Source organism: Parambassis ranga, chromosome 10, assembly GCF_900634625.1.
Source record: "Parambassis ranga chromosome 10, fParRan2.1, whole genome shotgun sequence".
NCBI classification, from domain to species: domain Eukaryota; kingdom Metazoa; phylum Chordata; class Actinopteri; family Ambassidae; genus Parambassis; species Parambassis ranga.
Window position 1 is genome coordinate 8,739,064 of NC_041031.1, and position 26,297 is coordinate 8,765,360.

The following is a 26,297-nucleotide window of genomic DNA, read 5'->3' on the forward strand; positions in this document are numbered from 1 at the left end:
ACCTCCATGCAGAGTCTGACCTCACATCAGTCCAGCACTGTGTTCATCAAATGTAACAAGTAACTACAAACACTGTAGAAATGTAGTGGAGTAGAAAGTACAGATAGCAGCTGCAGAATGGAATGGAGTAAAAGTATAAAGTATGCACTATTATTTTTAATTAAGTAAAGTATAAATACAATTACTTAAGTACAGTAACAAAGTACACATACTTAGTTACTTTCCACCACTGGCTATAAGTGTTTACATGGTCTTTTCTTCACATGAATTAGCTGGAAGGCTGCAGCAGCAGTGTCTGCACTCTGTCACTGTATGTCTCCCTCTGTTGGCCTAAGTCCTCAGTAATTATCTCAATTAAAGCGTTTTAAAACAGAAAACTTTACAATTTAGTAAGATCTGACATTTACATCACTGCTAATTTATGCAGATTGCACAAGCATGCTTGAGATAGATAGATAGATAGATAGATAGATAGATAGATAGATAGATAGACTTCAGTGATTGATTAAAAACCACAAACAATGCTGTTCTCATTAATCCTTTAATATATGAAAGAGGCATGTTCAAACAGACTATACAGTGTAACAGACCATGTCCCACAGTTTTTCATTTACAACAGTTCTTTACATGGTTACTCCCTCAGAGCAGCCATGAATAAAGTCAAGGAGTGGATAGATAATATGGTTTTGTTTGTCAACAAACCATTTTTTTGCTGCCCTTCTGAACAAAGATATCTATAGTGGTTCCTGTGTGGCTTCACTGATCACTACCTGTGTCCATAAGTGTGAGCTGAACTGTCAAAAGCTTCAATTTTATTTTTTTAAAAAAGCCTTTTTTATTATTATTTTCCTCTCACACTTCATGAAATGTCACAACCTGGTATGAAAACATCAGTACTAATTGCTATTAATATGCTCTCAAATGAGTCAATTATGCTGCTTGTCTGTGCTCTGATGTCCACACATGATGAGGTAAGACTTAAAATGTTTGATAAAAGAAAAAAGAAAAAAAAAGAAACCATTATCCATCTTGAAAGCTTAGAAAGACTTGCAGGATAGATTATCTGCCACAATTACAGGCATTTGTAGAAACAAATCAATTATCCAAGCTCGACAGACTTTTTAATGATATTTAGGAATCAGCCACATGTACAGCTACTGAACTTATACTTATAAAAAAAGATGCATTGTTGTAATGGTAACAAAATATTGTGATTGCATATTCAATGTCTTGTAGGTCTGCACCCACACATACACACACACTCTGGGAAACAGAAGAAATGGAATGCTCACCTGTTTTCATGCTCACTAACACATGTTTGGGAAAAAAAATGTAAAAAAAACCAACATCATCTAAGATGTCACTAACTCTGTATTCACATTCCTAAACTTCATTTTAGTGTGGTGCATTGCACTGCATAAGGGTAAAGGGACTTTAGAGAACTGAATGCAGTTGGAGCGTTAGGTCCATGCTGATAAAGACGTGTACATTCATGGTATGCATAAGGCTCCTCCTTGGGAATGATTTAAGTGCCCACGGGGGAAAGCAGAGAAATTAACAAGGTGTTTCATGATGCAAGGCCATCACGATAAAGGACAAAGCATAATTAGCAACATTCTCTCACTCCTACTTTCCCTACATTAAAGGAGCACAAAAGCAGAATTACAGAAGCCGTTAGAGCAAACACACTCCGGTGGGTCACCTCTGTAGTGTCTGCATATTAAAGTCCTGCCAGGAGGCTACTGCAAATGATTATGGCGTTATTATCCTTATTACCAAGGTGACTGATTATTGGCACTTCTGTCCAAACTTAGCAGTGGCAGCAGAGAGAGGAGAGTGCTCGCAGCAGAACTGGCACTCTTACTCTCCATCTGCCAAATCCTAAAAGGCAGCAGCCCTCCATTCTACTAACACAGAATTGCCTTACATGCAGGGGGAAAGGTGTGTTAAAGACCCTGAGCAAACATTTCCAATTAAGAGAGATAAAAAAAAAACACTTCAAAGAGTTGTTAATCTTTGTCATTTGCTAATTAATCATGCATTAGCTGCTTTAACCCACATGTCAGGAGATTAAACTTGAAAGGTGTGGAGAGAAAAAGCCACACTGGTTTGTTTCATCCCGATCTCCTAGGTTGGAGTGGGACAGATTGATTTACAACAGTTTGTGAAATGAAAGAAGCCCACACACATTTAGAATAAAAAGAAAAAGAAAAACATGCCACATCAAGGACATGTTGCAACTTTTGAGGGAGGATTTACATAACTGTACGTTTTTATCTTGTAAACAGCTCTATGATATTTACTGGAGGCTCTTACTCACTGATTACACCTAAAGTGCTGAAATAGATGAGCTTCTCCAATGGAAACACGTCCATTAAACTGAGAGAAGTCATTAAGGCTGCGTCGAACCGGTACAGAGGCATTGTGCTCCACTCGTGCATTTGTGACAGCTAAATTCAAATGGGTGTTTTTTTTTTCTTTTTCGTGTGTGTTTTCAAAGAGCCCAGTGTTTAAAAATACATCAAAATGGCTGGCTCTAAAAGAAGAGCACTCAGATCAGGTAGTTTTTGAAGAGGGAGTGTGTGGGCTGAAGCAACATGTGACATGTACACATGGCAGACAATCATAAGGTGCTGTTACCGAATGAACTACTATTTATATTCTACAGACGGACTCGGTGGAGCAGGAAAAGTTTTGGTGCACTTCGTGTATAAATATATATATATATATATATATATATATATATATGGACCTGTGTGCTGTAAAGTGAACCTAGTTTCATCAACTGCATTCACCACAATGATGGATGAAAAGAAAAAACAAAGGGCGACGTAAAACTGCATATAATGTAAACTTTAGAAGCAACACATCAGTTGACCATGGTTTTTCGAATGCCATCATGTGAGACTTTTTTGTTAGCTATCTGTACTACATATTAATATCTATTAAAAGTCAAAGCAGCATCCATGTTATATTGAGACAGTTGCTAATATTAAAAACAGCGTCTATTTACTATTCTATTTAAAAACCGATCCAAACCGAAGACACGACATTTAATTAAAGATAAAAGTGATACTGTAACATTTTTAGTTTGACTTCTCAGTTCAACTGGCACTTCCCACATAAAAGGACAATAAATTACAATTTGGTTTTTTATATTGTAGCCACACAAAAACCTTGGCAGTTAGCTCGTGGCCAGCTGATATTATTTGGTCTCCATTTTGACTGCTAACATCAATATGAAGGTATTTTGCAATTGACTGGATGGTTTAAAAGAGGTAAAGCAGGTGCCTGGTGAAGTCAAAGGATGAATGTGCATCTATAAGGGAAGGAGGAAAAATAAAAGGATGACAACAGACAGCTGCAGAAATATTATAAGACAGATGTGGTAACATAAGTCAAGTAAAAAGGCCCCAAACCAGCAATCCCATGTGCCTAAGGGATGCTCCAAGATAAACAATAATCTCTATCATAAAACCCTTTTTTTCCCCTGTCTATAGCACAACCTACGGTCCTATCCACATCAGGCCATTCCGTGTAATACAATACAACATCCTTCAGTGAATCAACAGATAATACAATCACTACAGAGTGACTCTCTAGAAACTGTCACTGTTTTCTGCGTTACATTAGTCTATCATAAACTTATGATATAAATCTATCTAAATTCAACAGACATGGATGGGAAAAATAGATATACTTTTACACCAGTGGCAGAAAGCCAGGCCCTGAGGTATTGGTGGGGAGCAGGCAGGATGCAGAAATTCTATGTAAAGAACAGGAAAAAAAACTGTCACTGTAAAATAATGGCACTTTGAACATTTCAAATGAAAATGATATCTCCTGAAATGACTTGCAGATGCGGACATGACCAGCCAGTATTCTGAGTTTTTTTTTTTCAGTGGTCATAAAAGGTCACGATGGAGAAAAATGACACAGAGGAGGACAGGTCTTTGTTAGCCAGCTGGCCGGCCAGCCACCATCCTCTGGATCAGGAAGTGGGGATAAGCACGTTCAAGATGTCTGTTTTTTTTTGGAGGAGCTGGACAAAGGCTCTGTGACAACATGACGCTTGATGTAAAAACAGAGACATCTTGCCACTTTTTTTTAGTTTTTTTTCTTTTCACAGTTACTTTCATTCATGGCTTTCATTCTCCCAGTTTCAAAGGAGTCCTTGTGCAACCGCGTGCCATAAATACATTTTTTCCCAAAATGTCTCTCAGAAGAAATACAAAAGAAGAGAATCTAATTGTGAAGTAGGCAGGACTCTCCTTGGTTTATTTCGGTTAGATCCCACCTGAACAGTAAACAATGTTTTGACTGTTTGGTTTGTGTGGATCATTGTTATTAAAAGTCTTCCAGTCTGTAGTGTGTATGTGCTGCTTAGCTCAGAGGCAAAGTAGAGTTGTTGGCTCTCCGTCTTCAGCAGGACGGAACTATGTGTGTTTGTGTGCGCTCAGTTGACCTGGCAAGGCCTGAGGGGTGGGGTTTCAACTCTCCTGTCACCAGTTGGCTTTAACGGCTTTGACGTCGCTCACCAGATTCTGAGCAAGGCAGATACCAAAAATCTGGGGAAAAAACATTCACACAGGATGGAACAGAGGTTATGCTGACAGAAGACGAGTTTACAGTTAAATCTGCTGTATTGCAGGGTTTGTTTGATGTTTTCACCACTAGATGGCAGTGATGACATAAAATCAGAACCCAGACGACCTGAAAGGCTTACCGAAGGATTCCAGCATTTTCAATAAAAACAATCAAATGACATATTACCTGTAAAAGTGCAATTCCAACAAAGATTCCAGCTACAATGATCAAGTTGTCTTGAAGCCACTTCTCAAACTGTCCCACACAGCCCTTGGTATAGATATATTTCTGTCGATCCAGCTCCTGTTTAAAAAAATAAAAAATGAATAGACATTTCTATGATAAAATTATCACCCCTCAGACAACACTGACCTTCTGGAGCTTTTAAACAATCACCTGAACTCTGACCTATGACTACATCGCGTGTTGCCTCCTTTACTGAACTGTGAGTGTCAAGACATTCTGGTGAATATCAGGGCATATATTTAGTTCCAAAGAGAACACTGTTCGGACTGAGCAAACAGGGAGAATCTGTTTCCTGTTACCGGACAGATGGCTGTCAGATTCAGCTGATGATGTACGTCCATTCACAGAGGGATATAAAGAAGGTGTAATTTACTGCGGCAGTGACACTAAAAACGCCTTAAGAATGGGGCTATCTCTACAATGCTTTCTTTGTTTCTCTTGACAAGACAAGTCAAGCAGGCAAAGCCTTTGTTCTTTTGCAAGACCTAAAAACTAGCGTACAACCAATGAGAGGTATAGAGATCCCCATGGTAGCCAATAAAAAAGCAGGAAACAGCATGTTGTTCAGGCTGTGAACTTCCTCTGAAGTTATTTCAGCCCTCAGCCTTTGTTGTTGTTCTTCTGTCCTCCCCTTGTCTCCTGCCCTTCCTCTTCCCCAGCCTGCGCTCCACAGACAAGCTACACAGGAACTTACTGCACATCTCTGATAGTTCAAAAATCTCAGTGGTCGGGGCGTTAGCATGAGAAAATTAATTCATACAACCTCAGTGGCAGGTGGTTCACTGTAGTGCAGTTCGCCTAGCAACAGCAATGTTTCTGACTGCAGTGCAGTGAGTTGTAACCACCACACCCACACACAGAGGAAAAGGCAACGGACTGGCATAACCCACTGAGTCGCCAATTACAGAGTGTAGTAAGGCTGCTCTCTAGGCTATAACTGGAACCTAATTATCCCTGTTAGGAGAACAATCTGTTATTAAGGCAGGAGGCATGCAGAGCAGTCTGTGTGCAACTTAACCCTGTATGTTCCCTGTATCAGGTATCTGTTTTTAGATACATGTTATACATGGAAGAATTTTAAATATGCCTTCTTCCTGACAATTCCTGTAAAGATAGAATAAATCTTGATGTGCTTGAGACAGTAATCAATCCCAAGACAACTGAGCTTGACTGCCACTCTACCCTAACACTGCATAGATTTCAAAGGGTTTGCAGGTTGTCAGTCAATTCGCCCTCAGGATATTCCACTCAGTTGCTCACTTAAACCAGAAAGACAGGCACTCCCTGCCTTGTTCCACTTCTGGGTGCTCCTGTGTTCTCTTTTGAATAAAAACTGGCTGAGTATCATATTGTTATTTGACTAAATAAATTGTCAATTTATCCGAAAGTCTTTAATACAATATTAATTCTCAGACAACCAGGCCCCAGAAGGAGATCAAGGAAGGTAACAAATAAAGTGCTGAGAAAACAGACAGCTCAAGAGATTCACGAGCGAAAAAGGCATAGCTTAGAGATACCAACCCCTTGAAGACGAACATCGTAACCACACTGTGTGTTGATGACATCCTCCTGCAAAAAAGAACACACAAAAATAGAAATCAGTGACTAGTCAGAGGGGTTGAAATGCTGGCAAATGAATATATGAAAGAAAAACTTCAGAGATCATTCATTCAGTCATTTTTCTTTCTCTTTAATCATCTTTTTGAGCTGACTCCATCCTACCTACATTCAGACATTGTGACACATACCCACAGTTACATGGCTCCAGGATTATAAATTCAAATGAAGGTCTGTGATTATGCACAGTTATTCATATTGTTAATGAGTGACTCACTGCAGGGTCTTTGACACAGCAGGAGAAGGGGACTCCACAGCGCTCCCTACTCGGATTCTTGTCAGTGCAGTTGAAGTAGATGTTCAGGTTCCAGTCGTCAGGGCCATGGGCTCCACAGCATGACCACTGTGACAGCAGCAACAACATGGAAGAGATTAAATGACCCTCACTAACAGGTGACTCTGGCTAGCAGATAGATATCCTCCCTCTGATTCTGTGTTAACTCAGGTCAGCTTGAGTGGTTACCCAGCTCACTGCAGTGAGTAGAGAGGGTGAGTAAGACAGCAGATCTAATCGCCTTTAAAATATGTCATGACAGAGCCCAGTGTTCACACACACAAACCAATTATCTAAACTGGTTCATTCATATAATTGGATAAGCACGGGAGGAAATACAATCACAAGATTTACAACTGCAGAGGCTGACACCTCTTTGCCCAGAACAAGAGTGACTCAGATCAATTACATTTCTTGAGAAGGGAGTGACTTCTTACAGCAAGGATCTTTTTAGTAATAGTAACCAACAGCGTCAGTCAGTGGTTGTGGACTCACATATTCCTGGGCAAAGTCAATGAGATTCTGCAAGTCAATGTCATCACGATAAGCCTTGACGTTATTGTTGATGAAAAAGTTAAGCTGGTCTTTGATCCAGTCCTTAAAGACGAAGGCAAGGATCCCCGCAGTCAGCTCCAAGAAGAAGATCAAACCCAAGAACACAGAGAACTGCAAAGTACATAACACACACAAACAAACACAAGACAATACGCCTGTCAGTTCAAACAGAGAATTTAGGCGGACCCAAGAAATATTTTTCCTGCTAGTGTTTTTAAAAAAAAAATCAAAAAGAAAAGCTCTGATGTATTGTGCCTGTGCACGGCAGGTCTGGTTGTAGGGTCTGATGATTGATTTGCTAAGTGAGAGTGTGGCAACAAAAACCGCAGTCCCATGGGTACCGTTATATCATCCCTTTACAGTAAATGTAGGGGGAGACAAGGCTGATGATAAATGCACAAAAGCCACATTAGCTCCTCACTCTGATGCCTGACTTACTGCTGCTAATGGACATCTGTGAGAGTTAATAGCCACTCACATCACAGCCAACAACAAGGTAAATTTGTCTCTGTCACATGTTACATGTTCTTCCTGTGTGTCCTAAAATGGCTGTGATGTTGCTTTGGCCCTTAGAAACATTTCAGCCTCTTTTGATCAAAATCAAACATAAGAAAATATTTCTCAACAAAGAAAAATGCTTTAGTGGATTAGGAGCCATGTCTCTGATCAGTACTTGCTGATGAATTAGGACTTGGTCGGTGATGAGATAACACATTTATGCCATGTAACCATTTGGCTCAGATGAGTCAAAGTAACACCTGCTATGCTGACAGCTTCAGTTCTGCTGTGAGCTGTAGATTTAATGTGGGTGTGAAGTGGTTCAAATGGTGTCAGTATTCAGAAAGTCAGGAGCTGGCTTACAAATTTAAGCAGGAAGGTGTTCTCTCTGAGTGCTCCAATACAGCCAGCAAAGCCCAGGACGAACATGACCCCTCCTACAACGATGAAGAGCCACACAGGGTCAAAGCCCCCTAGATCTGTGATGGATGATAGATTGGACAGCACACCCTGAAGTGAAAGGAAGACAGACAAAAGATGGGTTAACATTTGTACTACAATACTTAGTATAAATTCTCAGCAAAAATATCACTCTAAAACAAACCACATAGCTCATCTGTGACAAAGGAAAAAGTGAACATTTCCAACTGGCTCAGAGATGCAGAGGTTCAGCAAGGTTTACTATATAGAAATACTGTTATTTCATCAGATTTCTATCAGGTGTGCAGCTGTCTCAATAAGAGTTTTCTCCCAATTTATGTACAGCACTCTGGCAATTCTCTGTTAAGCCTATAAAACCAGTCATGTTTACCAGGAAAGGCAAAGTTCAGAGCCTCCTGAAAACATTCACAAACAGACATCTGTTCTTGCTCTCTGTGTATCCTGCCCTATAGCCCCACAGCCACAGTGTGGCCAGCATGTTCTTCTGTCAGTTTGTAGTGCTCATCATGACTTACATTGACAGAGAGTTCAAGAAAAGCCAAATATATTCATATTTTAAACTTTGATGCCACACAGTGGGCTCACTTAAAGTCACAAAATAGAATATATATATTACATGAGATACACAAAAACAAAAAAGCTGCACAAAAACCTTCAAATATCACGTGTGTTCTGGATTGTTCTTCTCTTTTCTTTCAATGTCCACAATTGAAATACTTACTCCTAAAGCTGATCACCCATACTGTTGATCTCCCTCTGAGCAAGAAGAAAACCTAGCTACAGAGGCAAAACTGCATTCTGATGTTTTTATGGAACTGGTGCATTATAAACTTCCTCCATTTGAATGTTAGCATGGGGCTCTAAAGCTGTAATGCAGTCTGGCTGCACGAAGTGGGTTTGAAACTAATCATCTTAGTCACTGAGACCCAAACTCACTATTACGCCTTTCCAGCAGCTGCTATTCATCATTCAGCCTAATCCCTTTAAATTATTCATGCTGTTCCACAAAGGTACTCGGGTGCAAGCCTATTTGCACTGAGTTCATGACCAGACGTTATTAATCAGTACACGCTGCCACATTGGTGCAGCATTTACTGAACTGACTGGTACACTTTCTGGCTAATTAATGAACAAATTGACTGTTAATTCAATTGGAGATAGTTTTGTTGCACATGAGAGGTTATTGTCCACACCTGTCTTTTGTAGTCTGTACAGTATGGACAATAAACAAAGACTGGTTTCCATGCACATGGACATGAGGTCATTCAGCTGCTGATGGGTGTGTTACAGAAGTATGTCATTTTAAACTTATCACTCATTTTGAGCACATCTTGTTATTTACCCATAGGACAAACATTGTGACCATTAGATTAGAAGATTTTTTCTCAGGGAAACATAATACTGGAGCTGTGACAGCATAACCCTAACCCTAGAACATACTTCCAGCTAATTACAGCTGGGATATTTGACTGTCATATACTTCAGCATGTGTTTGCACGAGTGTGTTTATACGTACCTTCTCCGCCCATGCCCACAGGCCTATGCCCAAGAATGCCGCTCCTAGTAACTGTAAAACAAAGCAAACAGAAGACAGGATGTGAAATGAAGGGTTTTTTTTTAACCACTTTCATTGGGGCAGGTGGCTAAAATATTTCACTTGATGCAGCATGTATAGGGTTCCAGGTATATCAGGGCTCTAGACTAACTTTTTGCACTGGTTGCACCGGTGCGCCTAACCTTTTTTTCTTGGGTGCACCGGCACAAAAGTTAGGTGCACCGCATCACACAGCCGTGTGATCAGGCCTTAAATTGACACCTATCCTAATGCAGAAGTTCTTTTCATCTTCTCTCATCATCTGCAGCTACATCCACTGTTTACCTGACGGCCTCGCAGGGCTGTAGCCAAAGTTTTAGAAATACTGAGGTCCAAAAATTGATCTCTAGGAAATATGAACGGGCTTAATAATGACATATCATCCTAAACTGACTTTGGACCTTGTTTAATGAACACAGGTAAATAAAAATAAATAAATACATGTACTGAGAGTACTCATTCAAATTATGGACAAACCAGCCAACAGGTCTGCCTGTCAGAAATCCATAATGAAGATTTAAAGTTACAGCACTCTTCAGTTCCCCGTTTGCTTTCTCTCTGTATTTTCTGGCTGTCGCTCCTCACTTATCTATCTGGCAATGGGAATTGAAAATTATTTAAATTATATACACCTTCATTTATTTAATAGTTGTGATTGAGATATATGTTTAGTTTTCTTCAACACGTTTCTAATGCAGCTACAGTATCTCTTCTCTCATCTTCCTCACCTCTCTTCCTCAGTGCCTCACTCTTCTCTCTTTCTAAAGCTGAGCTCCAGCTGACAGACTTTTCATTCTGTCTGTTACAGTTTAGCTGTATGCAGATATCATACTGGCAGACAATGCTCCACTATAGCAGGATAATAACAATACTTTTTAAATGGGCGTTCATCATGTAAACCATGTACTATTACTGCTTAAAACCAGCTGACTGTGGTCAGTCGGAGTGACTCAGCCTTCATGGATGAACCACGCAGGTCAGATGATACTGTCCGTCAGACCTGTTGTTCAGTCTGTTATAATACTACGAGCACGTCACGCCCCCTCCCTGAACATGACCGGCTCGTTATCGTCACTCATTCAGGTCAACAGCAAATTAGCAAAACCCGCATAGTAGCAACAAATCCTCCTCCTCCGCTGTATGTTCACTTAAACTGCGGTTTCTGCAGCGAAACGTCTTTAAACCCTGTCTGTCTGTGTGTGTGTGCGTGCTGCAGTCAGAGGGCCGTATGAATTTTGCACACACGTTTTAAAAAGTCCGGGCCGAAACGAACTTTGTTCTCGTCACCTTGGGAACACGAACAGATCTCTCCGTTATCGTGCAGTATGGAACAAGCTTTATCACACAGCATCCGCTCTGCGCAGCATATGTCCGCGTTCTTCTTCTGAATTTTCGGTCCCAGCTGACCGCAGCAGACACGTTTTCAAAGATACACACACGGAGGTCCCGCCCTTCACTGTCTCTGATTGGTTTAGACCACGATATGGGCCCGATGTGTGTCTGTTGTTGGAGACTTTTGAGAGTCGCGGAGAATGTATCTCCCTCTTACAGCTGGTCGTACCAGTGCGACCTCTGATATTTTTTGGTTGCACCTTTGAGAAATTAGGTCGCATGTGCGCCCAAAATGGTCGCACTCTAGAGCCCTGTATATGGTGCACTATAACAAAAGTGTTTCAAACCTATTGGTTGGTTGTTGGTACTAATTGTAATGTACCGTAGTCCCAACCGCCTCTAAAGTGCATTAAAAAGACAGAAGAAAGCTAGAGGAGTGTAAATAAACAGGAATGCCATCTTCTTCTATCAGCACTACTCTGGGTGTGGTATTGTTCATTTAATCCATGACATCATCTTTTTTTCAATAGCACTTTGCAGACATTACACACAGGGGAAAAGCTCAGACAATAAATACACAATGCTAACAAGGACTTTTCTAATCGTTTTGTGCGTTCACGAACCTATTACCCATGAAAAGAGGCTTCACTGAACAAAATGCCATTTAGTGCCTTAAAACAAAACCAACGTCTCAGAATGTCTTTTAACTTGCTGTGGGAAGGTTACTACTGCAGGATATAGACGTTACACTGGGATGCTTAAAAGGATGAAGGATCTGATACTCTGAGAGTTAAGAAAAATCCCTCTGGTGTTAGCCTATCATCCCAGAGAAGGATGAATGCTGGACTTGCAGTTTAAATATACCAAAAAAGCCTTGTGATGGCCACAATGCTAAAATTCAGACAAAAAAAAAACAAAGACCACAATTCAGACAAAAACAAAAGCAAAGCTTTGGGTTTTTACATATCTGACTGCATGTCAGAAAATTCATCTATTTCTGGTTGTGTGACAAAATGTCATTCATAAGAGATTTAGAGTGATAATGAACTTAACTGAGGCACACTATAATGGTTGAGCCTGAAATATAATAGCGCCATTGAATTTGTAAATCATTTTGTTGAGAAGCTGATTAAATCAGGGAGAACAGGTAAACTGATGGCAACCCATTACTGCACACAGGCCAACAACAAGACCAACAACGTGACAGCAAGCCGGCGCACAGCATTTAGCAGCTGACTAAATAATCCATGCAGATTAAAAACAACTCATTTTACACCATCAAGCTACTATATTCACTACCTCTAATACCCCAGATCACTCTTGCACTGCTGAACGTATTCACTGATTTAATGCAATATAAAGTAAGTTATACTGCAGTCTGCACACTGTGTTACTGTGTTTACAATCACCACAAATAAAATGGTGCTATGCCATTTCAATACAATGAATGACAAATGACAAAAAGTGTGAGTCTACTATTGAACACAGTCTAGGGCACTTGTTGCAAATATTGTTGTTTAGTGTGATTAAAAACTGAATGACTATGTAACTTTTGTAAAATTTACTTCAATCACACATGCTGGAACCAAGAGTAGGATGGTTACTTAAATACTATTGCATCAAAAATGTAAACACAATAAAAAAAAACATGTCTACTTCTGCTCTTCCCTTCGCCTCTGGTCTGCTCTCACATTGTGCTGAGCATTTAGGGCTGAGTACACTAACTTGATTTTTTTTGTATTGAGGATAAGCACTCTCACATAGCACAATAGAGCTGATGATTTTATTTAGCTTTTTTATATTTTTACTCATTGTTTTGTGCACAGCGATACACAATCATCTTACATTCCTTTCAATCAGTGGCAACAGCCTTTAGACACCCAAACATTCTTGAACTAAAATGTGCACTAATGAACTACTAATAGACGATGCTTGTTGCTTAATGTTAACATCATGGCTTTGAGGTCTGTGTTCGGGCATAAGCTCATCGACTAGTGGACCATACCTGAGCACACCTTTTCAAGCAGGCTTATTTTACATTAGGAGAACACTCTTGAGCACAGCAAATTATGGCTTCTGGTTAAACTGGTTCCATAATGTGTTTCTCCAAAATCTAAATTAAGTCAGAATGAGTCACATACTTCACTCTTTTAAACATAGACATAAAAATATGAACATACCAAAATGATGAGGCCTCGTCTTTCACACTGTTTCAGCACTTCAGTAGTGTGACATAAAAATGAGTGCAATGTGCTGACAAAAAAAGGCAGGTAGGAACATGACTGCTTGCTTGTAAATATCTATGCAAATCATGCATATTTCCATTCCATTCACACTCAATGGGGAACCTTTAAGCTGTGTTTGTTAGCAGTTAAGTTGACAGTGTTACACAGGACAAACAGTTGTCTAACTGTATTTTCAAGCTGCAAAATAAAATTATGTCTGGATGTTATTACATCAAGTGTCACCAGTCCTTGTGGGACAGAACAGCACCTGTTTGTGTTATATAACGGAGTGACTTTTTGGCTGCATTTTGTGGCTGTGGCTATTTTCTTATTCAAAATCTGGAACCTTTTAAGGACAAAGCCAAAGAATGACTCTCCTTGGGAGAACCGGAACGTTAAACAGAAGGTACGCCTTCATTCCTAACACAATGAAGCAGCCTGGCATGTATTACAGTTGCCTATAGCGTTACAAATATCAGGAGCAAGTCGTCCACAATAGATTCACAAAATAGTACAAATTTGAACACTCAGTAAAATCCGGCAATGATAGAAGGAAAGGAATGTGATGCCCTTATGTGTAGCTAGTGTCCTTAGGAAAGTTGCATCAATCTGCACCACCCATCACCATCATCTAGTTACATCCTTGGAATAGATTTAGAATTTGTCCCTATTAGAGAAGAAGAAAAATAAGATTTCGGTAGGAACATTAGTAGAATTTAGTACTGCGTCTTCATGGGGTGTGCATTAGGGCAACTATTTTGATACTCGAATACTCGCCAATTATTTTTGTGATTATTCAAGTACTCGGATCACACGTAATAAATCGTATATATATCTATATATCTATATATAGACATATATATATCTAAAACAGTATATATCTAAAAGTATATATCTATATCATATATCAGTAAAATCTATATAAGTATATATCTAAAACCAAAATCACAAATTCAAAAGTACTTCTAAAACATAAACTCATTCCTTTGTTTATTGAATACACTTTTGCAGAGCTTAGACCTACATTTGCTTTTCAGTAAGAACAGAAAGGTGTGAACACACTATGTAATTACATGATAATATTCTGAGAATTTCTATGATGTATTCTTACTTCACTTACTAAATCTTATCTGCCAACCACTACCCACATGGGACAATATGTTTTGGCTTGGTGTGATTTGACTGAATGCGTACATTGAAAAAGAACTGAACTAAACTTTGTACAGTGCTTGAATATTTCTTTTTTATCTGATTTTTCCACAGTGTAATGTGGGCAGCCAGTGTCAAATTCAGGTCAGTCTGTGGCAGTGAAACACACTTCCTGTGCTCAGATTTGTCAACACTCCTCTGAGAAAAAAAATTCTTCCAATAATCTTTTTTTATAGATTTCTTTTTATTTCCCAGTGCTGATTCTTTATTTGTTCTGGCCTTTACTTTGCATTTGTTTGTTTAGGAGCAAGACATTTGTTTGGATCACAGCCCATACCTGCAGCAGAGCACACTAAGATGTGCGTCCCAGAGCGAGGGTTTCCTCTCCATGTGGACAGAGAGATTATCAACACTTGAGAAGATGCCTCTGTAAGCCGGCTGATCCCATTAACCTCAACTAACTAGCAGACAAATCGAGCTCCTCATTTCCTGGACTCACACACACACAAATGCGGAGCGTATATGTTACGGCCCCCGGGCCGTTTGTATGATTTGTGGATTGTATGTGTGAACCTAATGAATGGACACTGAACAGGCTGAGCTGGAGCTGCATGGATTGGGGGGCTGAAGACCTGACGCTGCGTGATTGGGTTGCTCCTCAACCAATCACCAGGCTGCACTTCAGGAAGCCCATTGAAAAGGCGACGGAAACGACACACCGACGGGAAAAGACTTGGAGCCCTGTTTGGCATGAGTTCTCTCCCCCTCTCTCTCTCTGGCATAGCTTATTCGATTGCTTGCTTGTTGTGTGGAACAGTAAGAACTGGTTAATTGAGTTCGCCTCATTTGTACGTTCATTTGCAACTTGTTTTGTGGAAACCGCTTCTGTGTGAATCCTTTTGGTACGCGGTCCCTTTTTGTTTCGGTAGTAAGAAAGTCTTAGTATGTAATTCCAACCTCGTGGTTGTGATTTTTCGTTCTGGTACTATTTGTGTTAGTTTATCCGTATAAAAAAGTGTTGCATTGTATTTATTTTACCTTCCACCGGCCGATTATTTAGTGGCCTGTTTTATTCCACCTGTTACCGTAATCAGGTGTGTTCTTTTGTTTGTTCTTTTGTTTGATTTACCTTATACGGCTTTGACAGGGTTCCTGTCCACTTTTCGTTTCCTTTTGTATTGTAAATTATTGTAATGTGTTAAATTCTTGGTTATTATAATCACTTGCTGAATAATCAGTAAACAACTTTAAACCAATCTCTTTGTCCTGATTGGTCAATGTTCTCAACCCTCTCTCCCCTAGCGGAGGGTTGTAACAAATGGGGGCTCGTCCGTTTTGGATCATATGAATTACCTGGTTGTTTTCTGATTAAACAGTGGTGTGATTATTAGTTGAGTGAGTGCAGTTGCTTCCGCTTGTGTGTGCAAACTAGAATGGCGTCAGAGGAAATTGCTCATTTCCTTAGCGCTCCTTCTGTAGAGCAATTGGAAACATTTAAGAAGGAGAACTTGATCAAAATTGCTGCAGTTCTTAATATCACGCACCCTAAACAAATAATAAAGCGTGATATAAAAGGTTTGATTATAAACAAATTGGTGGAATTGAGACTCCTTCTGCCGGCGCAGGGTGAGCCTGTGGCCGAGACCGTCATGTCTGCACAGCAGAGTGACGAGGCTGGTAGCTGTGAGCAGGTGGCAGACGCTGCTGCTACCCCGAATGCTGCCCCGGTGAGCGGTAAGGTGGAGGTGAGTTATACTCCCTTCACGATTCCTCGTTTTGACCCTCACTCCCCAGAAAGCAGTGTGAGTTCCCGTGTACAAGCCCGGCTAAAAATGCGCCTGGCTAGGCTGCAGCTGGAGGCTCAACAGAAAACAGAGGAACGGCACTTTGAACTGGAGTTGAGGAGGATGCAAGTCGAGGCTGACAAAGCTGTGCGGCTGCGCCAAGTCGAGGTGGAAGCTCAGAACTGGGCGGTGTTGCCCGCGCCAGCCATTGATTCGGGTATGTCTCTTCCCATTCACCCTCCTACTGCATTTGATATAACCAAGTATATTGCTTTAGTGCCTGCCTTCAGAGAAGCTGAGGTAGACTGCTACTTTTCTACCTTTGAACGAATTGCTGTTGGATTACAGTGGCCGGAAGAATTTTGGACGCTCCTGCTGCAATGCAAATTAAATGGCAAAGCACAGGAAGTTGTGACTGCACTCTCTCTGAACGACAGTATGAATTACAAGGTTGTCAAAGCTGCTGTGCTAAAAGCTTATGAACTAGTGCCAGAGGCATACAGACAAAAATTCCGAAATCACAGACATGTTCTTACACAATCGTATTTAGAATTTGCCAGAGAGAAGAGTTCACTTTTCGATAGGTGGTGTGCCTCAGCAGATGTACATGATTTTGCCTCTGTGAGAGAGTTAATACTGCTTGAGGAGTTTAAGCGTTGTTTGCCTGAACGTATTGTTGTGTATATTAACGAACAGAAAGCAAATACACTCGCTGCCGCTGCTATGTTAGCAGAAGAGTTTAAACTTACTCACAAGTATTCCGCTGCTGAGTCTGATAGGCCCCGCACTGCCGGTGCCTCGTTTAGCTACAAAAAGCCACATTCTGATAAAGAAGTAAGAGAATGTTTCTATTGTCACCAAGTAGGGCATGTGATTGCAAACTGTTTAACGCTCAAACGAAAAGAGCGCACAACTCAGTCGCAGCATGTGAAAGCGGTTTCACTCATAACTAGAGCTCCGATTGCTGAGGAACCAAATTCTGATGGACGGCCTGATGCTTGTTTCAAGCCATTTTTGATGGATGGTTTTGTGTCACTTACTGGATCCCCGGAGGATCAGCATCCGGTACGCATACTCCGCGACACGGGAGGTTCTCAATCTTTGATTATCGCAGGTTGTCTAGCTTTCTCTAAATTGTCGGCCGCTGGCTACAGCGCCGTCATTCAGGGGGTTGAAATGAAATACGTGCCCCGAGCAGTGCATTTCGTGCATCTGAAGTCGGATTTAATTTCAGGAAAATTCCCTGTTGCAGTTTGTCCTGCACTCCCCGTGAAGGGAGTAACGATGCTCCTGTGTAATGACATTGCGGGAGGGAAGGTAATGCCTAGTCTAGAAATTCTAGATTCTCCTGTGGTTACTGAAGATAAATCGAATGAAACTCCAGATGACACGTTTCCAGTATGTGCAATTACTCGAGCTCAAGCTCGTAGAAGTGATAATGAAATCATATTGGGGGATGATTTGTTTGCTACCCTTGTCACTAATGATGTCTCTGAGCAGGTGGGAGAGACTCCGGAGGAGGTGGGACAGACCGACACACGTGCAGTCTCCGCTCCAAAGCACACTTCTCCTCCTGGTTCTTTTCCCCCTGTAAATCGTACTAAATTGTGGGAAGCTCAAAAGGCGGATTCAACACTACGTGAGTGTTTCTCCAAGGTGGTGAGTGACGACAATGTAAACAGTGACACTCCGACATTCTACATTGAAAACGAAATTCTGATGCGTAGATGGTGCAACTCGGTGGAAGCAGATTGGAATGCTGTCCACCAAATTGTCGTTCCAACCACGTACAGAGCACAAATTCTGTCCCTGGCTCATGAAAGCCCGTGGTCCGGACATTTGGGAATAAATAAAACGTATCAGCTAATTCTACGCCACTTCTTTTGGCCAGGCTTAAAGGGGGATGTCACCCGATATTGTCGCCGCTGCCACACTTGCCAAATTATGGGAAAACCAAATCAGAAAATTCCTGTCGCTCCTCTCCATCCAATTCCTGCACTGGGGGAGCCGTTCGAAAAAGTAATTATTGATTGTGTAGGCCCTTTACCACGCACACGCAGTGGAAACCAGTATCTACTTACTGTTATGTGCGCTGCCACCAGATTTCCCGAGGCTTTTCCTTTACGGAAAATCACCTCTAGCTCTGTTGCGAAAGCGTTAACGAAATTCTTTACTACATTTGGGCTACCGAAAACAATACAATCGGATCAAGGCGCCAACTTCACTTCCAAACTATTCAAGCAGGTACTTAACATGTTACACGTTCAACACATAACTTCTAGCCCGTATCACCCAGAGTCACAGGGTGCGTTAGAGCGCTGGCATCAGACGTTAAAGGCCATGCTGAGGAAATTCTGTTTTGAATCAGAGAAAAACTGGGATGAGGGAGTTCCCTTTGCTGTGTTCGCCGCACGGGAGGCGGTTCAGGAGTCACTAGGGTTTAGTCCAGCTGAGTTGATTTTTGGACACAACCTTCGCAGTCCACTTAAGGTATTACAGGAAAAGTTCCTGTCTGTGTCTGTTTCTCCCACGAATGCCGCAGACTATGTAAAACGACTCCGTGCTCATTTGTGTCGTGCACGCACACTGGCACACCAGTCACTTTCCTCTTCGCAAGAAAAGATGAAAATGAGATTTGATCGTTCGGCTGTATCACGAAACTTTAAAATTGGAGATAAAGTCTTAGCCCTGTTACCTTTTCCAGGCTCTGCGCTGTCTGCACGTTTTAGCGGGCCACATGAGGTGCTGGAACGCCTCTCTGAAACAACCTATGTTATTGGCACACCCGATCGCCGCAAGAAAACTCGAGTCTGTCACATCAACATGTTAAAGGAGTATCAGTGTAGTGAAACAGAGAGGAACCAAAACGATTCTCCCGTATCACCTGTATGCAGTGCCATCTTAGCACCCATAGAAGAATGTACTAAAGATTGTCCTTCAGTGCATATCGCTCCAACTACGGCTCGTCTTAAAAATTCCGCTGTCATAGCAACGCTACCGGACCACCTTAAATATCTCCCTGACGTTCAACGTGATGACGTAATAGGACTCATTCATAAATTTCCTGCTATAGTCAGTGATGTTCTCTCGTGTACCACGGTCATTGAACATGACATAGATGTCAGCAATGCAAAGCCTATAAAGCAGCATCCGTACCGTGCGAATCCAGTAAAACGACAAATGATGAAATCAGAAACCAATTATTTATTGGAAAATGGATTGGCTGTTCCCAGCTACAGTCCTTGGAGTTCTCCTTGCCTCCTGGAAATTAAACCGGACGGAACTCCCCGATTCATCACCGATTATCGAAAAGTAAATGCTGTAACAGTAGCTGACGCTTACCCATTACCTCGTATAGAGGATTGTGTGGATACTATTGGCACTTCGGCATTTGTGACAAAACTAGATTTGTTAAAAGGGTATTGGCAGGTGCCTCTCACCAAGCGTGCCTCTGAGATCTCGGCGTTCGTGACGCCTGACAATTTCCTACAGTATACAGTGATGGCATTTGGAATGTGCAATGCCCCAGCCACCTTCCAACGGCTCATTAACACCGTTCTGTGTGATCTTCCCAACTGTACTGCGTATTTAGATGATCTTGTTGTACACAGCTCCACTTGGGAAGAGCATATGCGTTTGTTAGAACAGGTGTTTACTCGATTGGCTTCTGCCTCACTCACATTAAATCTTGCTAAATGTGAATTCGGAAAAGCTACAGTCACCTATCTAGGAAGACAGGTTGGCCGAGGACAAGTTAAGCCGATTGACGCTAAGGTGGGGGCAATTCTTCATTTCCCTGCCCCGGAATCTAGAAAAGCTCTTCGCAGATTCCTCGGAATGGTAGGATACTATAGAAATTTCTGTAAGAATTTCTCTGCTGTGGTTTATCCACTAACTTGTTTGCTTAGCCCCAAGGTTGAATACCGATGGAGTTCAGAGTGTCAAACTGCCTTTGAAAGCGTGAAAGCTCTCCTTTGCAGTCCACCTGTTTTGGCCGCGCCGGATTATACACGTCCTTTCAAGATGGAAGTGGACGCCAGCGCTACGGCAGCTGGTGCGGTACTCCTCCAGGAGGATACTGACGGAGTAGATCGAGTTGTGAGTTACTATTCTCGTAAATTCTGCAAACATCAGTTGAACTATTCCACCATAGAGAAAGAAGCTCTAGCACTTTTATTAGCACTCCAACATTTTGAGGTATATGTCGGATCTAGCTCTGAACCTGTGTTAGTGTATACGGATCATAACCCTCTGGTTTTCCTTAGTCGCATGTATAATCACAACCAGCGGCTGATGAGATGGGCGACCATTGTGCAGGGTTATCATCTAAAAATTGCACATAAAAAGGGGAAAGAAAATGTCTTAGCCGATGCGCTGTCCCGTGTGTAAAATTGTTTACACCGGAATGGGCTTCCCTCTTAAGGGGGGGGGGTGTTACGGCCCCCGGGCCGTTTGTATGATTTGTGGATTGTATGTGTGAACCTAATGAATGGACACTGAACAGGCTGAGCTGGAGCTGCATGGATTGGGGGACTGAAGACCTGACGCTGCGTGATTGGGTTGCTCCTCAACCAATCACCAGGCTGCACTTCAGGAAGCCCATTGAAAAGGCGACGGAAACGACACACCGACGGGAAAAGACTTGGAGCCCTGTTTGGCATGAGTTCTCTCCCCCTCTCTCTCTCTGGCATAGCTTATTCGATTGCTTGCTTGTTGTGTGGAACAGTAAGAACTGGTTAATTGAGTTCGCCTCATTTGTACGTTCATTTGCAACTTGTTTTGTGGAAACCGCTTCTGTGTGAATCCTTTTGGTACGCGGTCCCTTTTTGTTTCGGTAGTAAGAAAGTCTTAGTATGTAATTCCAACCTCGTGGTTGTGATTTTTCGTTCTGGTACTATTTGTGTTAGTTTATCCGTATAAAAAAGTGTTGCATTGTATTTATTTTACCTTCCACCGGCCGATTATTTAGTGGCCTGTTTTATTCCACCTGTTACCGTAATCAGGTGTGTTCTTTTGTTTGTTCTTTTGTTTGATTTACCTTATACGGCTTTGACAGGGTTCCTGTCCACTTTTCGTTTCCTTTTGTATTGTAAATTATTGTAATGTGTTAAATTCTTGGTTATTATAATCACTTGCTGAATAATCAGTAAACAACTTTAAACCAATCTCTTTGTCCTGATTGGTCAATGTTCTCAACCCTCTCTCCCCTAGCGGAGGGTTGTAACAGTATAGATTTGTTCAAGCGTAACTGCCCTTTCCATGACTCCCTGAACAAAGCCTGATATCTAACGTGTCCGGCCGTGTGAATGCAGCCTTTCTTTATAATATGATATCAACAGCAGTGCCAACAGGGTGGACAAACACTTAAGCTTGTCTCACTGCACAACACTTCCATTCATTTTGCACTTTTTCTTCATACTACAATCAACGGATTAGCTTAAAACAAAACTCTGAAGTCATTCTCTACAATCTGACATCTGACTAGAGGACACTATGAGGGAGAGAATATTCTGTACTGTTCATGTCTATTAAATGATAGAGCTAAAAGATAAATTACATTTCATCACTAATGAGAAGTGGACAGAGCCTGCCTGGTCAAAGTTCATTTTATCTGTTTAACACAGGAGTGGAAAAATAGCTGCTATTTTGGCTCTTCTGCACTTAAATTTGGAGATTCTTTTAAGGTAGATCAACTTAAAAAAGGAGGTGTTTGCCAGAGTTTCCAACTAACAATACGGCTATTGGGAACATGCCAATTCACACATCATCTGTATATGTGAAGACAATACCAAAACAAAAACTGAATTTCCCCTTGGGGATTAATAAAGTATCTATCTATTTAACAACTAAAGCAAAAACTCGACTCCTTTCCTATTACCAGCAGACAGCCTATTAGTTGTTTTACCTTCCAAACGTATTTGCCTAAAGAACACCTACACCTACTGTAAGGCTGAGCAATAGGGTTAAAAAATAAAATCTAAGATTTGTTTTTTTCACATGAACCCCGATTTGCGATTATTGATTTCTTTCTGCTTACCTATACAACACATTTTCAAAAATGTTCTCCCAATGTAGGCTGGTGTTTAGCGGGTGACGGCTGCATGCCTCTGTTTGAGGTGCTAAAATAATCAAAGCAACATCTTGAAATTATGGGCAACTAGTCAAGTCTGTGTTTCATGGATAGGCTGTGGGCATCAAGGGTTTAATGTTAATTAGTCCATCTTTTGGACTTATGTTAGCAGACAGAACGACCCAGAGCACCAGCATCATGATTGAAGGACATTATATAAACACAGTGCGCAGCGAGACACGTTCACTCTTCAACCACATCCAGTCTCTCAGTCTGGCGTCAGACTACAGTCCTCTGTCTCTTGGCCCGCAGCATTCAGCTGCCTGTCGAGCTTGTTGACATGGCCCAAAAACTTGTGGTTTTTTTTTTGGGCCACTCCTTCAATTATTCATGCTACTACATACACACAAAAACACACAGTGACGCAGTGACGCGAACAGGAAAGAGTGAGTATAACATAACAATAGGATTAACACTGTAATTAAACCAGGATTAAAATAATCACAATTCTGTTTTCATCTTTACAACATGTATAGTGCCATCTTGTCTTAGAGGATATGGTAATGTCTGTTGGTGTGGAAGTACAACAGTAGCTAGCAATACCATGACAACTTTGACCGTGACTACCAAACTAAAAACAATACAAGAGAGGCCACTTAAATTTTGCCATGGATGTAGTACTAAATTTTTCAGTCAACAACATGGAAACATTGCCAACTTTCATGCTTTGTCTCTTAAGAAGTGAGAAGTTCGTTGGCAAGTAGCAGTGAAACAAGAGAACCCTCCTGTTAGCAGCAATGCTAGTCCAATGCGGCTCCCTTTGGGTTTGACTTCTACTAAGGCTGGGTGTACAGACTGTGTGACTATCAACTGGTAATGTAGATAGCTGTGGTCACTGTTAACAAATTAGGACAATATCAAAGATTGAGCACATTAGAGCTTCTGATCATAAAAGAAAAGTGTGCGGTTGACCTCAAAGGCACACTTAGCTATAAACTGTGTCTCAATTCAGGCGACCCATCTTACAAAGCACATAGTCTAGTCTATAGCAATCATGATGGGTGTAGATCCACTGTATTTTAGTTCTGTCTGCTAGTGAGCCATCACAAAAAATAGCAACCATAATAACATTGAATATCTGCAAACATACATCTTCCATTCAACTAGATGCATACTGCTGTTTGTACTATACAGCTGTCCACCTGTGAAGCCATTACTCCCTGTACATTTTACTGCCAAATGTAAACAGACATTTGGTGCAGTAGCTGGCTAATAACACTCTGCCTGAATCCAACCAACTCAGCAACTTGGTTACAGCCTAACAAGCTTTTAATTACAGCATGCAGAGCTTCCAAACATTTCAGCAGCTCAGGCAGAAAATGTGATTAATTAAGTGGATGCGAGGAATGTGTCTATTCTAGGGACTAGAGAAGGTGTGTTGTTTCTGGGTGAGAATGTCTGGCTGTCAACAGCAAGCTCCGGCGCTGGAGGAATTCACTGAGAACAGAAGCACTAGGGTGTATTGCTCCATTTTGTCCACAATATTTATGGCTTTACAAGCATTTTGTCTCAATTTAGGCAGCATTTTCAAGCCTGACAAGATCACTATAGGAAAGACAAATGGGTTGATTTGTGCAGACTAAATCCCATCTCTCTCCATTTCAGCAATGCACTAGCTTGTCTGTCAAATCCAGTTCCACAGCACACAGACAAGAGCAGAACATCTTCTAGTGATTATTAACGGAAACAGCCAGCGAGCTGGAACTTGTTCCATGGTCTCACAGAGAGCGATACAGGACTGTGAGCTGGGCCTCAGTGTCAAACAGCATGAAAGGACACAATATGAGTCAGACAACACTAAAGCCCTATGACTCAATATTTCCTGGTTCATCACTGACTCCACCAACTGAATTACAAAGTGTTTTTTATTGTAAAAAGCATTGCTCCTCTTGCCTTACAAATCTCTACTCCCTCCTCAATACAAGATAACAGAGATACGGTGTATTCAAAAACATTTTGAGGAGGAGTGTTAAGGAATGAGCAGATGGTGACGAACACTGTAGGAATGGAAACAGAGCCTGTTGCATGTACATCTCATGTACCTGAGGATAGAACAAGCATATGACAGAAGAGAAAACAAGAGAATCACACCCACTACCCACCACCAGGGCCTTTGTTTTCGACCCCCTCTTTGTGTGTTTGTGGGTGTGCGAGTGAAGACAAACAATGCTGTCCCGCAGAGCCCGAGTACTATAGACGTGGAGGGAGTAAAAAGGGGGGTGCTTGAAAAGAGAGGGCTGGGTGGTATTCAGGCCTTACAGCCTGCTCCTTCTAAATGTGTGTGGGAAGACCCTCTGAGGCGCACAGACACGCCATTCCTTCACCCACAGACACTATACCACACCAGGCACACAGAGGCCGTGCAGACTGCACAGACTGAGGAGGGCGGGGTGAGGGAGGCTGAACAGAGGAACTTTTCAGAGGAGGGATAAAGATGGAGGGGGTGTCGAGACGTGGGATCACTTGCCAATGCACCAACAATACAGATGTCGTTTCTCAAACTCAACTCAATGGTTCCAGCACTTACGACTGTGTCAGAAGCAAGATCTACTTCATCTATTGTCAGAGATTTCTTCACTTTTCAAGAGAATTTTAAAGTTGCCAGCTGCTAATAAACAAAAATGAATTTGACTAATTTAACAGCTGATAACTTTCTGTTATTTAACAGGCGATCAAAAATAAGTAGAGGTATGCAAAAAGAAGTTACTGTTGTTTTAAGATCAATTCAAAGCCCACACGCTCATTAAACAGCAATTATGTTTTCATCTAAACAAATTGTAGTAACAAGCTTTTGTGTTGTTCAAAACAAACATCACACCAGGCGACAACAGAAGCTGAATTAAACAAAGTCCCAGTTTCTTTATTTAAATAAAGCGAAATTATGACTCCAGTTAAAATGCCACTGGTGCTAACCTCAAGCTAACTTCAACAGAATATTTACTTCAACTTAAGACACATTAGACTAGGTTTTTCTGATTATATTGAGAGGCCGTCGGTACGACGCATGAATAATTACTTACCCAGAATATGATGTTGAATCCGAATAAGAAGTATTTCACGCAGCAGCTGACTTCTGCTCCTTTTAAATGCTGGTGTTTTCTACTCATTCTTCCAAGGATTGTGGTGGCTAACTGGGAAGCTAGTTAACTGCTACTACGGTTGATACTTCACAGGCTTAGTCAAAACAGTTTCTGAACAGCAAAAATAAACGTTAGCTGGCTCCATTAAGCTAAACAACACCGCGGTTACTCGGCAGACATATGATTAAATGAAACATATGTCACTAATTATCCGTTCCTCGCTTTAACGGTTAGCTTGCTAGGCCAGCTAGCATGCAACTTCTAGAGTTAGCATTAGCAGCTAACAACAACAAATCCTTGGAGACTTGGTAACTAAGGCACAGACATCTGCAGCTCTGTCGATATTCAGATTGCCTGGCGGTTTTTTCTCTCTCTCAGCACACACCAGGAGATCGAGATGAAGCTGGTGTGGCCTCTCAGCTAAACCTCTCTAATGTTGTTATCTCTGTGGCTGCATCGTCGCTTGCAGTCTTCATCCTTGTTGTTTTGTGCTGTAAAACAAGCCCCTGCTGTCAAAAGACAAAATCACTGCTGCCTTCCGCCCTCTTCACCTCAAGAGCGGCCTCTTGTGTCTCAAAGAAGGGTTTCATGGTACCTTTCTGAATCAAAGGGCGATCAAGTAACTAAGCATCCTAACTTGCCCTCAGCATGAGAATACTACTTAATGGATTCAGTAGGAAATGTCAAGGTTTATCATTTAATTCACAAAAAATGGAGCATAACCATTAAGAGAAATAAACAATTACACAATAAATTACAAAATACAAAAAAAATGTTTTTATTGC

At 41.3% G+C, this 26,297-nt stretch overlaps 1 protein-coding gene across 1 annotated transcript; it reads right to left on the bottom strand.

Annotated features, from left to right (window-relative positions):
- Positions 1–2,701: 2,701 nt before the first annotated feature.
- Positions 2,702–26,055, bottom strand: tspan17 (tetraspanin 17). The gene is made up of 8 exons (XM_028415751.1): positions 25,453–26,055; positions 9,735–9,785; positions 8,141–8,287; positions 7,220–7,390; positions 6,668–6,793; positions 6,355–6,402; positions 4,774–4,890; positions 2,702–4,568 (listed from the first exon to the last, which is right to left on the bottom strand). Exons 1-8 carry the CDS (start codon positions 25,537–25,539, stop codon positions 4,503–4,505), a joined length of 813 nt encoding a protein of 270 aa, XP_028271552.1. The 5' UTR covers positions 25,540–26,055; the 3' UTR covers positions 2,702–4,502.
- Between the last annotated feature and the right edge of the window lie 242 nt (positions 26,056–26,297).